The following is a 14141-nucleotide window of genomic DNA, read 5'->3' on the forward strand; positions in this document are numbered from 1 at the left end:
GATGCACCGATTTCAGTGATTTTCAGATGTCTGTGGAAGGCACACTAGTTACAACTCATGTGTCAGTCAGTATTCCTTGTTGTGAGGTTTCCTGTTCTACACTCCACCTTTGTCTTTTCTCATGTCAAATAGAGAGCAATTTGAAATACAGTTTGATTTAAAAAAAAAAAAAGAATCTGGAAGTATCCTAAAAGGTAAAGGGAAACTTCTACTTTAAATTGGCATCTGGCTAATTTTTCCCAAAGATGCAAATTAAGTGGCTCTTACAAATTGCCACTAAAATATGTGTAAAGGCCCAGAAAGAGATAAAGAGCTGAGACTGACAGCAGGACTTCTTCCAGAACCTGCAGAAGTTCCATCATTGCCAGCCTGATCGGCTGGCACCGCTGGCATTGGCCGTTCAAATTCTCCACGCGTGGCAGACAGACCCGCCACTATCCGAGACAAAGCATCCAGTGTTTACCCCAACTGAACAGCACTATTTAATAAAGCTAAATATAAACCACAAGAGGTAGAAAATAGGACGGATGGGGAAAAATAAGGTTTTCAGAACTATTCATCTTATAAAATCAAAAGTGATGTGTTAACTCCTGGCTTTATTAATTTGAGAACAGTTAACAAAAGAATGCTTTTAGAAACTTCGAGCCCGTTGGCAGGCCTTCCCACTAAAGTTCAACTAAACCCTGGATAAACTAAAACAAATATGTTGCTTAATGAATGGCAGGACCTCCAAGCATGTAAGGCAAATGTTTATTTAATCTTGATAAAAATAAATATTTTAAGGAAATTACAAAGCCACAGTTATAGGTACCATTTTTTTAAGAAATTTAAAAAGTAAAAACCTATAAAAATATATGTGCTTGTGTGTATATTTATATGTTTATATATGAATATGTGTATGTATATATGGGCAAGTATAAGTATTTCCATGATAATGTGGATGTGCTTTTTATATTAATAAAGAAAGGATACATATAAGGATATTTATGGTAGTTGCCTGTAGAGGTGAACTTTGGGGTACATTTAAGACTTGAACATGGGATATTGCTTAAAGTTAGTGTTTAAAAAGTAGTGTATATGAAGTGCTATGTATGAATGATTATATATACACACCGTGTGTGCGCACATGCTATGTTTAACTCTAGAAAAGATTTGTGTATATTAAAATGTTTTTAATTTTATATTTCCCATTAGATTTTATTGTCAAGATATCCGAGCTTATGACATTTTATTTGGAGATACACCGCGGCCTGCTCAAGCCGAAGATCTTTATGAAATTCTTGATTCCTTTACTGAAAAGTATGAAAATGAAGGACAACGAATCAATGCAAGAAAAGCAGCAAGGGAGCAGAGGAAGTCTTCTGTACCATTTGGTTTTATGTTTCACTCAGTATTCTCAGAAAATCTCTTTCTGTAGAACATTCTGTCCCTGATATCAGGTTCCTAAGAACCTACTAAGCCTCCTTCGTAGTTTCACTGACTTCACGTTCTTGTGAAAAGGTCATGCTACCTTGACATTTCCTCTGTACAAATTTCAGGGAAAAACGTAATTTGTCCTCTGTGATTGCATTTCTCCAAGGATGGAACTTTGTTGTATCAATAATACAAATAATATGTGGGAGGCTGAGGCAGGTGGAGCACTTGAGATCAGGAGTTTCAGACCAGCCTGGCCAACATGGCAAAACCCCCTCTCTACCATAAAAATAGAAACATTAGCTGGGCATGGTGGCGTGTGCCCATAATCTCAGCTACTCAGGAGGCTGAAACAGGAGGATCGCTTGAGCCCGTGAGGTTGCACTGAGCCAAGATCATGCCATTGCACTCAGCCTAGGCAACAGAGCAAGACCTTATCTCAATAATAATATACGAATAATAGTTGCAGATACTGACGCCTTTGTACGTCAGGCCTTGGGGCACCGAGGGATTTGTGTGCATTGTTCATGATGTTCCCCAGCACCTTTCAGAGTTGGTATGATGCCTGTTTCATGGAATAAAAACTGAAGCCTAGAGTTTGTCTGTCACTGCCTCTGCCAGTCGCTTGCTAAACCAATTACTACACCACCGTCCCTGCAGCTCCCTAAGACCTTGCACAGGTGGTCAGAGGTGCCTGGGGGAGGTTAGCTTCCAGGCATGAGAAGAGCACACCCTGTCCACATCTGAGTCTTGTCATCCAGTTCAATTACATAGAGTCCAGAGGGGTGCATGTGAGCTTTGAGAGTGCCACATTAGTAAGCACACATGATAAAAGTTTGCTATATAACCTCATTAGAAAAGAGTTATATGTGCCTAAGTGAAAACAAGATTTTAAAATTATGTGTATTTATCTTTTTGTTTCTCCCAGGCTAAAGAATTACCTCCAAAGCCATTGTCAAGATCACAGCAGTCATCTGCACCAGTCCAGCTGAACTCTGGCTCTCAAAGTAAATATTTTTGTTGCAATTCAAATACAGTTGTAATTAAGTAATTATTAAATGTTATCATTAAGAAATCAAGATACATTGTTAAACTTTAGAGTTAAATAGAAGAACTAACATATTTAAGAGTAAAATAAGTGCTCAGCCTCTTCTAAATACATGAGACAAATTGTCATTGCTATAATTTATGAAAACTTCTGTTTCTATTCTTAAGACACTTTCTTAAATCTACAAAGATATTTATCTTCAAAGGTTTTCTCATTTATTTTCTGTGCCATTTCTTCCAAAAACCGTTATCCTTCTGATTTGAAATGAGAACAAAATAAGCCTGTTTTTTTCTTATCATACTCATATTTATAATTCTGAATATCAGTTTTGACATATGTTCTTTGGAGCTCAGGATCTCATAAGGTGGTTTTTAAACTAGATGACATTTATAAAGCACCAGGTTTTGGTCTTTATCTTTCTCTCTATCATTCATTTTTGTGAATCACTTGTGTTTCTGTTTTTCATATATGGAGGTTACCAGTAAATAGGAATACGTTGAAGTAGGGACTTTCATGTGATGATTGACTGTTATACAAGAGTCATTGTGCTGTGGCTTTGGGTGCACAAAGGTGACTTTAACGTAGATCTTGCCTTTAGAGGACTTTCAGAACAAGAGGAGAGAGATTACATGTAGAAACATAACTGTTATTAGTGGGAGAAGGCATATAAGTTTTGCGGGGAGTAAATAGTAAAGCTCTGCAGAAGGCGGGAAGCGCATCCTCGGCCTCCTCCTTAATTTTCTGTAATCATTTTCCCCAGTTTTGAGCCCAAGTCCCTCATATGACTCTTGGCTGTGCCTTTGACTGGTCTAAATGTAACCCTCCCAGGAAGATGCTCAGGAACCAGGCCTATTCCTCATTACCAACCTGCCTCCTGCCCCTGCGTCTGTCTCCTGTTCTTCTGGGATAAGCCGTGGTCCACTGCTGATTCATGTTCAGATGATTGATTTACTGAAACTCATATTTGCAGTGACTAATGAGATATGAGCACTGAATTTATTTTTATTTTAGATCTGAGTGATTATATAAAATTTGACCCATATGTATGTTTTAAAATATATAAAATGTCCTCACTGAGAATGGATACCTGCATATGCATGTATAAAATCCTCTCATTTATAAAAATTCTAGTCCTCTTAGTATCAGGTCCTTATCAGTGCGGATTTAAAAATGACTGTGGACCTTACCTCAAAAAATTCCTTTCCGTTAATAATTGAAAAGCTCTGAAGGTTGTTTCTGCCATATAACCCCCTTGTGTGAGCGTTCTAAAAACAGGCCCTTTGCCTGTGCCAGCTTGCGGATCTGTTTCCCACGGTGACCACGTGTGTTCCCCGAAGCCTTTCTTGGGGAGATGGGCAGTGCCCTCCCCATTTTGCACAGCCACAGCTGTGTCCCTGCCGGTGGACAGGTTAGCCTGGCCACATTTCTGCAGCCTCAGCCTCACTCGACACACTCATGAACACTCCTCCTCCCTCCACCTTTTCAGCTTCATCCTTTGTGGCTAGGCCACTACAGTTTTTCCATGCGATACCATCATTTCTCATGTGCTGTATCTCTCAAGTTTTGAATATCAGTTTTTAATTCAGTAAACTAAAAATTTTAAACTAGTGACTACTTTTAACGTTTTATGTTAAATCTGACCTTTTCTTAAGTTCTTTATTTAAAAACTAAGTATTTTCAATTTATTTACATATCCTTACATACACACACACACATAATTTTATATAAATGCACATATGCTCGTATGGATGGTCTGTGAAGGCAGTATTTTTTTTCTTTTCCTTTGTTGTGTTGCTTCCTTTTTCCCATTTCACCTATGTTTTAACTTTCAAGATACCTTCCTCTATCCTGATTTCAGGAAACCCACGTTCACAACATAAATTATGAACTTTTACGTTGTTTTCTCCATTCTTGTGTAGTCCTACACATGGCATGTACAAACATATACCTAAACATGGCCAGAATATTTTTGTCTCATAAAAATGCTATCATCTTACACGTGCTTTACTATGTCTTCTTTATATTTATTTATTTATTTGTTATTTGTTGGTTTGTTTTGCTCAACAACTCCGCGTAGAAATCCCTAAGTCAACTGGTATAGTTCTGTTTGCTTCTTTTTAATAATTATTCAGTATTCCATGGCACAAATGTATATAGTTTACTCATTCACTCTCCTATTGATGTATATTAACTTTATTTCAGATTTTTTTCCATGCCAAACAGTGTCACAATTGATATACTTCTAAATTAATATTTATATATACTGGCACTTTTATTTTTTTTGAGATAGTTACCAGGAGTGGACATAATAGGTCAAATAATATATTTTTAAAGTTTTAACAGATTTAGCAGATTACTTTTCAAAAGTTTTTACTACTTAGGGTCTCATCAACCATTTCCCCACCATAACATTCACCAGCACATGCATTCCCCACCATGTATACCATCCACCATGTACAATCCTAACCATATATACTCCCCACCATATATACACTCCCCATAACCTTCCCACCATAATAGTCTCCACTATAGTTGCTTCCCACCATAGGCATTTCCTACCATGCACATTTCCCACTACCCACCATATGCATTCCCCAACATGTGTACCACCCACCACGTGCATTTTTCACCATGGTTACTATCCACCATATGCATTCTCCACCATATGAATTATCCACCATTTACGCTGCCCACCATATTCTGTACCGTGTATACCACCAACCATGTGCAATCCTAACCATATATACTCCCCAGTATATGTATTCTCCCCACCATATGTACACTCCCCACCATATGTACACTCCCCACCATATATACACTCCCCGATAACATTCCCAAGTCTTCATTATATAGGCTTCCCACCAGACATTCCCACTATACACATTCCCCACTGCCCATTTTCATTCTCAACCATGTATCTTCCCCACTGTATGCATTCCTCACTATGTACGTTCTCCACCATCTACATTCCCCACCGAGTGCATTTTCAACTGTTACATCCATTATGGCATTCTTCAGCATATACCTTCCTCACCACTATTAGTGCGGAAGCATCTAGAAGATTTTGCCAGTCAAGGCTTGTCACATCTCCTTGATAATTGGATTGTATTTATTCCTATTAGTGAATGTAAACATCTCTTCATATAAATTGCTGGTGCTTTGGATTTAATCTTATCTGAAAAGTCTCTTCATTTCATTGTTCTGTTTTTCCTATTGGGATATTTGTTGCTTTCTCAATTTATGGAAATGTTATCTATATTATAGGTTTTGTTGGTCATTTGGATTGCAGCATATTTATACACTTATCATTTTTCTTTTGATCTTGTTTTTCATAATTTTACTCCATGAAAGTTTTAAATTTTATCTAAAAATATGTCTATCATTTAGTTTTTATAGATTTGGATACTTTGGTCATGATTAAGGTCTTCCCACCTCCTACACAAGAGTGTGTTCATAGTCTCCTAGATTTTCTTGTGGTTTTTTATCTTTGCATTTACTGGATACTTAGTCTTCACATAATTTGAGATTATTTTCCTAATTTTCCCCTCCTCCCCAATATACAATTCTAGTTGAAACAGTATTATGTACTTGTATCCATTCTATAATTTTTCGATGCTAATTACAGTAACATTACATGTATACATTTATTACTTTGAGATATAATAATTTTACCATTTCATGCTTTCCATTTGTTGAGATTTTATGTCTTTCAATAAGACTTCGTAATTTCTGTGCCTTTTGTGTTAAATTTGTTCCCAAGTACTTTGAGATTTTGATCTGCTAAGGCGAATGGAATGCACTTTTCTATTTCTACTTAAGTACCAATTTTCACAGTTAAGGAAATCTTAATTTGCATATATTTTGTTTGTCTTTTATCTGGTCACTTGCTCAAAAATATTTCTAGTCAGTTTTTAAAAATAGATTCTCATGGGATATTTGTATCCTTTTCCCCATCCCACCAATGTTTATTTCTAAATTCTTACTTTCATAAATTTCTTAGGCCAGTGGCCTTCAAACTGGTGTATGCCTGTCTTTAGGAGTACGCAGAGACTGCAAAAGGGGGTGTGGGCACAGGTCACTTAAGAGACACCATCTCCAGATCTCCAGCTCCTGGATAAGTTCTTTTTAAAGCTGAACATGATGTGCAAGGTGTGCTCTTCGTCTTCTGTACTGTTAGAATCAGTTTTTCCGCAGTTGAAGAAGAAAAGCAATCCCCCAGACCGTTCTGCCTCTTTCTATACTACATCACCCCAGAGCGTCAGAACAGGAATCCAGTGTGAAATGTGGATGCAGTTAGTGAATGGCTCTTATGCAGTGTAAATCCTTCCATGAATCAGTGATTTCTGTTTCTTTGCCTTCAACGCAATTGAAGAAGAACCTAATAGAATTGTCATCTGAATTTATAATGAGAATAGTGTGTGTACTTCTGTGTCATACAGATATCAGGTATTTATCATCTACCTTATACTTCATGTATCTTCTGGCTTTATTCAGGTATACCTTCTGATTTAAAGCGCAATCAAATGATGATGATCCTATCAACTTAGTGATTTAAAATATTTGCTCAGCAAGGGCAGGATCTGGCAATTTCGTGTATTTTGTATAATATATGCTAATCAGTTTTCAAAATCACCACTCTCCTCTTTTTTGGCAGGTAACAGAAATGAATATAAGCTCTATCCTGGACTTTCCAGCTATCATGAGAGAGTTGGTAAATCAATAAATCTATATGTTATAAATGATTCATATTCATCTTGTGATCACAAACTTCCTAATTAATCTGACAGGTTATGAAAATCTCTGGGAAGTGTTCAGCCCTTTTCTTTAATTTATAGAATATTCACATTCTTTTGAGAAGTACTTCATTTAGAAAATGCTATGCTTTTGTTATCTTACTTGCCTTTAAGGTAATGAGGGTGATAGGAAGCTGACAGTCAGTGTTGTCTGTGTAAGGAGTGTGTGCTGGGGACAGCGCTGCTAAGCCCCGGATAGGAGCTAACCGTCAGTGTTATCTGTGTAGGGAGTGTGTGCTGGGGACAGGGCTGCTGAGCCCCGGGAGCCATGGCATCATCTGAGGAGCATGTGATCTCCTCCACATTTGCTGTCTGGAAGCTTTTGAATTTACAATGGAGATAAAATGAGAAAGTTTGCTAATTCTGAATTACAATTTCATCCTTATTCCATTTTCTCTGTGTTTTAGCACCATAAATTTTATATTTCTAAGAATTTTATTTTTCACATTCAAATGTTTTGTTATTATTGGAAACTACTTTATAAAACTTGTTAAGATTTACCATAGTAAAAATGGTCCTTCAACCTGTCTTACTTAAATATTCTTCAGAGGTTTCCCTGGAAAGAATTGAGCAATTATTTGCAAATGTGAGTAGGACACAAATTGAGGGCAAAGTTAAACAATCATAAAATAGCCTGTTTATTTTTTCACATTGAGTACTTTCGTCATTGGAGTCACAAAGCTATATGCTGCTGGATATATAACTGTCGGAGAATTAAACATTTCATGTAAATAAAATACCAAAAATTAGGTACTCAAGCATATTTTTAAAATTTATATCATGCAGATGAAAATATGTCGAAAAGGTCTCTTAAGCAGCATCCCCTGAAGAGAGGTCAGCATGTTCCTGATGGATTTAGGGTTGGTGACCTTTCTTTTCACCCTGGCCTCCCCTCCTGGGAGCCCACTCCGGTGTTTTTCCCAGATGTTTCTCCTCTGAGGGGGTTGAGCATCTGCTCCTAGAGTCCTGTATGGAGAGCAGGTGCGATGGTCGGGGGCTCACCTACAGAAGATGCTGTGCCATGGTCTTAGGTATGCAGAGAAAGCTCTGAGAGGTTTTAAAAATGTGTTTCACCCTTTGTGGTTCACACCCATGTTACAGGCCATGTTAAAGAGACATCAAGTTCACACCCACATTACAGGCTGATTTAAAGAGACATGAAAAGTTTGGCCTTTGGATACATGTCCTTTAGAAGCAAAAGTGGTTAAGGTATAAATGTTGACACCAAGACAGCGTAAACACCTAGATTTTTATCTTACACAGCCTCTTACTTTTAAAGACTCAAGATTAGACTTAAACTTAGGTATCTGGTTGTTAGAGTGCTCCTAAACTTGACAAGGTCAGCTGACTGGCTGCACTTGCTTGGGAAGGGAGGGGATCCCTACAGAGAGACAGAGCTGAGGGAAGCTGGCTGAAAAAGAGCTGAGGCCACAGATCCCCCAAAGAATGCCTTGGTAATGTGACATTGGGAACTAGAGTTCCTTTCTCTATTAGAAACTTCCTATAAACAGCACCAAGGAAAAACGTTTCCTTGATAAGAAATTAAACTCTAAGTGGACTGTGGAGACAGAGATTCCAATTCGAACCCCCGTACTTTCACTTACCAGCTGTGGGACCCAAAGGGAACATCACTTGCCATGGTTGGTTTCTCCGTTGCTTCTGTGTTTGTATTTGAGGACAGGACAAGGTAAATGGTAACTCAGTTACAACTGAGTTAATATTCCTTTAGCCCATTCTCCAAAGAGGTTCTTGAAATAAAAATTAAAAGGGAAGATTTACAGTCCACTTTTTAAATAAAACTCACTTTACGTTACTGTATTTTTTTAATCGCAGCTGTGAAGGCATTAACCTCTTACCAAGGATTTCCTCATGTTTGCTTACCATTGCTGCAGAGAAAAGTCACAGTTACATGGCCCCAGGGCCCAAGCCTTAAATTGAAAACCTGATGAAGCAGGACACTGAGTCCTCCACGTGCGAGCTCCTGAATCTGTTTCAGCCCCACGGAGGGGCTGTCGGGTGTGATGATCAGCTACATCACCTGTACTTTCCTCCCACCATCTTTTGGCTTTGCCCTTTGGAAGGTCCAGCTGCATAGTTCTTGGGCCTCTCAGAGAGACAAGGCTTGCAAATGCACAGTCCAATTTTCTGATCTTCCCTCTAGGGACTCTGGAAGGAATGGTTTCATAATCAAAAGCTTGGACCCTCCAGCGTCAGCGTTCTTCCCCGTCCTCTTACCCATCCCATAATTGTCTGGGATGGGGTTTCTCAACCTGGGCACTACGCACAATTTAGGCTGGATAACACTTTGTTGTAGGGGCTATCTTGTGCCTCATAGGGTGCTTAGCAAAGGCTGTGTTCTCCTAGTTGTGACCTTCCCAAGGCTGTGATTTTTTTCCTGAAACAGGTCAGGCCAGGGGTGCTGGCTGCACGGGGGCTGCCTCATGCAGGCTCCATGAGAAAGTGGACTGGAAGTGAAACAGGGACATCCCCAGACCAGCCGTCCTAATCGCGGGCCTCAGGGCAGCTGCCAGTCACCAATGCTGACTGTGATCTAATTCTGCTTCCTGTTTGGGAAAAATAACCCCTACTTGAACTAAACTTGAATATTATAAAGGAAATGGCCAATTCCCTCAAAGATCCTTCCGATTTTTTAAGTACATGAGTATAAGGCTGAAAGGCGTATGTTGTGCAGAAGGAAAGGCATCTGTGAGTGCCTGGCTTTTTAGTAACTCAGTGGGGTTTGCTTCCCGGTAACCAGGAAGGTTTTTCTTCATGGAAGGAATCATTACTTGGCTCACCTTTTATTGGTGAATTCTTTGTGGGCATTAAACTTCTCCTTGTGAAAATTATCTCTAATATTTACATTAAAGAGGAACTTTAAGTCATTTGGAGTTTTTCAAAGAAAAAAACTAACAGGGCACAGCACTAACTGGCTTGTGGATTGTTATCTGAGAAAGCAGATAGGCTCCTGGATCTGCTGGCCTCACTCATGTGATTTTCATGTGGATGGAGTTTCTCCAACAACAGCTCAACTCCTGACTCTCTTGTACTCCTCCCCAGGAGGCAGAGGCATTTGTGGTCAATTGGGTGAGGAATTGGTCACAAGGAACAGTCAACACACATCTTAGCCTCAGTAAAGGAGAAATGTGAGATCCCGGCCCCCTCAGACCTTCAGTGGTGGCCTTCCCTTCAGCTGCACCTGAAAACCACCCACGTTGCTCCTCTACCCTCCTCTCTCACTCTGCTTTATCCGTATTTCATTTGGAATCTCCAATTCGGAGAAAATTAGACCAACACCTGATTGTGAGGGCAGGGACCAAACCAGGTGTGTGATCTCTCCTTCTTTCTCTTTCTTAGTTCATAATATATTTATTTCTCTAATTATGCCTCATAAAATATATTCCTGAAACTGCTTAGAACCAATTCAGTTATCAGGGATTACCCAGAACCATAGCATCAGATGCTGTTATTTGTACAGTCTGGAAACCCAGTGAGGCAGGTCCCCACATTAATCCCCCTTGAACATTTGCCTCATAAAAGTAAAATGCTCCGATAAATGTCAGTTTGGTCTGTTGAGCACAATTTCATATTTATGAGGTTGTTGAGGGTCTTGGATCCTGACCTTGGACAAATTACTTGTTATCTCTGAAGCTTAGTTTCAAATTCTTTGACGTGGGGTAGGAGTAGCTGGCTCATTGCAGTGGGCAGTGTAAGAGGAGCACATGTGTGTGCCTGCCACGTGCCTGAGCAGTTCGCGGTGGCTGCTCTTCCCAGATGCACATCGATTGCTGTTGTTATTGTTGTCGTCCTTATTATGCATTTTTGATTTTATAAATGAGACTGCAAGTGTATAAATGCATGATAGCTAAGATGGCTGTGGCTCCTAGAACATTCCCTGATGTTCACAAGCACTCTTTTAATTCACTTCTTCCTATTATCTAACGTGTCTGGGAGAAAAGAGGGAGGAGAACAGAGTTCCTGGAGGTTCTTCACTGATTTGTTCTGGTTAATTAAGATTCAGCTTTATATGTGGATATCCTAAATATGATCATGAATAAGAGATTTCCAGGATGGATTTTTCTTTGGCATTAGCTTGCATCCTGATCTGATGACAGGGAAGCACGGCCTGAGCGCCTGCCCGGTACCCCACCCAGGGCAGAGCACAGCTCCTTTCACAGTGCATGGCAGCGACTGCTCATTAACGTGGAGAATTTAATCGTGTACTTAGAACGTTTAACTTAACTTCTGTTGTTTCTAGACTATGTCAAAATTTTATTTTGGTGACATTCTTTTAACCTTATTCCTTAAAATTGTTAACTAAAAGTAAATATAGGACAAAATAAAATATACAGAAATTCTTTTTATTATAGAAAAAAGTAGTTATACCAGTATTATCTCTAGTGTAATTATTATTAGGATTATTTCTTTAGAACTCAACTAAATGGCACATACTTTAAAGAAAGAACGGTAGCACCATCTTGTGAGAGCTACTAATTCAGTGTTTTAGTCAGAGTAGTTTAAAGTGTTGACTATTTTTATTTCTTATGGGTGGACCAAATTCACTTTATTATTATTATTATTATTATTATTATTATTATTATTATTATATTATGGGTTCAAATAGGACCTGGCTCTAGAGTCTGGTTATTGATGTTTTCTATATGTCTGTACATCTAGTTGCCTAATTTATGCACAGAATTATATGAAGCATAGAAGCATCAGACTCCATGTAGCTGAGTGCTCAAAAACTGTTTAATTATATTTTTATGATGTTATGTGGTTTATAATATTTAATGTCCTTTATTCATGTTAACTGCTCAGTTCTCAAAGTATTTTCTTCCTTCTGCAATACATGGATATACACATTGCATTGAAGTACTTGTGAAACATGTAGAAATGCTCCTACCTGTGCTAATTCCACCTTATCTCTGATATTGAGAGGATGGATCAATTAAGCACAGAAATGTAAACAGCCACAAAGCCCAGGCAGAAGAAATGTCTGCTGAGGAAACAGCAAAATATAACTGGGCTGCAATCTTCAAGCCCAGTGAGTAAAGAGCCAGGTTTTAAAGTTGAATCTCCTAGGGTTTGATATAAGCTCACATATCTGCCTTTCTCCAGCATCTGCCATCCATGAAACTGTCACAACTATCTTGGCCCCTTCCAGCTGCTGTAACAAAACACCATAGTCTGGGCAGCTCATAGACAATGGAATTTTATTTCTCATGCTTCTGGAGGCTGGATTCCAAGATCAAGGTTCCAGGAGACTCAGTGTCTGGCAAGGTCTCGGTTTCTGCTTCAGAGATGGTGCCATCTGGCTGTGTCCTCACAAGAAGGAAGGTGCAAGAAGCTCCCCTCAGGCTCTGTCTGTAAGACACTGATCCCATTCATGAGGGGGAAACGTAATGACCTAATCAGCCCCCAGAGACCCCACTTCTAACACCATCACCTTGGGGTTGAGGATTTCAACACTTGAATCTCAGGGGGACACAGACATTCAGACCACAGCAATGACTATATTAAAATAGAAAAAATGTAAGTTGTATTATCTCATAGATTATTCAAAATTTAGACAATTATAACCAGAAGCATGTGCTAAATCCTTAGGTATATAATGTGCAGAGAAAAATAAGTTTAATAATGTGATGAAAATTACACAGACTGTTGTGGTTTCTGCCAGCCTCCAAGACATCAGCATGCCAAGCCCTAAGTGGTTAATTTTTATCTTACCAGCAGATACCCCCAATTTCTCCCTTAAAGAACATAAACATGTGAATACTTTTTTCTTGTTTCAGGCAATTTGAATCAACCCATAGAAGTGACAGCGCTGTATTCATTTGAAGGACAGCAGCCTGGGGATTTGAATTTTCAAGCTGGAGACAGAATCACAGTTATATCAAAAACAGATTCACATTTTGATTGGTGGGAAGGAAAACTTCGAGGTCAAACTGGCATTTTTCCAGCCAACTATGTAACCATGAATTAAAGCGTATACTATTTTCTTCTTTGAGAATTACAAAAAAATTATTTCTACACTGACAGGATTTACTAGTTAAGCAATGTTTAATATAAATTTTAAAAAACTTCTGTTCTACAAAATTTCCATTCCGTATGTAAAAGATTTTGTTTTTCTATATAAAAAGAGCTGACTGACATATCTTTAAATACTTTGTACTAACTTTATCACACTTGCTGTGTCATAGAATATCATACAATTTATATGCTCATAGTTCTTTTGTGAACACTTCAAACATCGCTAAGCATTTGATCTGGCCATGTATATGGTAGCTGTGTTTTAATTTGAGAATCTTGAGGGTAGAGCCACGAATTTCAATTCTTACATTTCCATTTGCAAAGTGACTAGAGAAAAAGAAATCAGCTTAAATGAGGTATTAAGTAATGTTTAGAGTTGTAGGTATTAACTAGAATATAAATCCTTAGAAATTGTCTTTATACCTTCAAAAATTATACTATGCATTTATCATAGAAATATGATTACAAAGAAGTCTGACTACCATGTCTTTAAACATATGGCATCTCTCAACTTTTCTCCTTATGGGGCTACATTTGTTCATTTCCAGCAGTAGCATAAACTTATGGTGACATGGTAGACTTGTATCTAAATAAAATTTTTAAATGTTTACTAAGTTAATATTTCAATTTTGTTTTTCTTATTTTTTTTTGTAAGGTAGGCAAAAGTCCTATGTCTCATATGCAGGGTGAAATCCACCTCCGTTCTGGGCTGCCTGAGCTCCTTCCTGAACTCTAGACTCCCCTCTCCAGCTATGCACTGGACAGCTCCGTTCGGACAAGGAACAACACCTCAGCCTTCACGGGCTCAAATCCAAGCTCTTCTTTCTCCTCACGTAGCCTGCCCCTCCCACAGT

General features: G+C 38.5%; 1 protein-coding gene across 31 annotated transcripts in view; it reads left to right on the forward strand.

The window, feature by feature from the left end:
• The window catches only part of SH3YL1 (SH3 and SYLF domain containing 1), a 46252-nt gene extending 32340 nt beyond the window's left edge, over positions 1–13912 (forward strand). For 14 of the 31 annotated variants that reach the window (XM_063788878.1, XM_063788884.1, XM_063788886.1 and 11 more), the window contains 3 exons: positions 1195–1363; positions 2342–2420; positions 13050–13906. In XM_063788878.1, coding sequence (XP_063644948.1) covers positions 1195–1363; positions 2342–2420; positions 13050–13240 — 439 coding nt within the window. In that variant the 3' untranslated portion in view covers positions 13241–13906. Of the gene's footprint in view, positions 1–1194; positions 1364–2341; positions 2421–6461; positions 6644–7115; positions 7173–9087; positions 9328–10314; positions 10494–12375; positions 12790–13049 lie in introns of those variants that run through there. The other 17 variants (XM_063788871.1, XM_063788876.1, XM_063788872.1 and 14 more) reach the window with 8 other exon arrangements.
• Positions 13913–14141: the final 229 nt, after the last annotated feature.

This window comes from Pan troglodytes, chromosome 12, assembly GCF_028858775.2.
Source record: "Pan troglodytes isolate AG18354 chromosome 12, NHGRI_mPanTro3-v2.0_pri, whole genome shotgun sequence".
NCBI lineage: Eukaryota > Metazoa > Chordata > Mammalia > Primates > Hominidae > Pan > Pan troglodytes.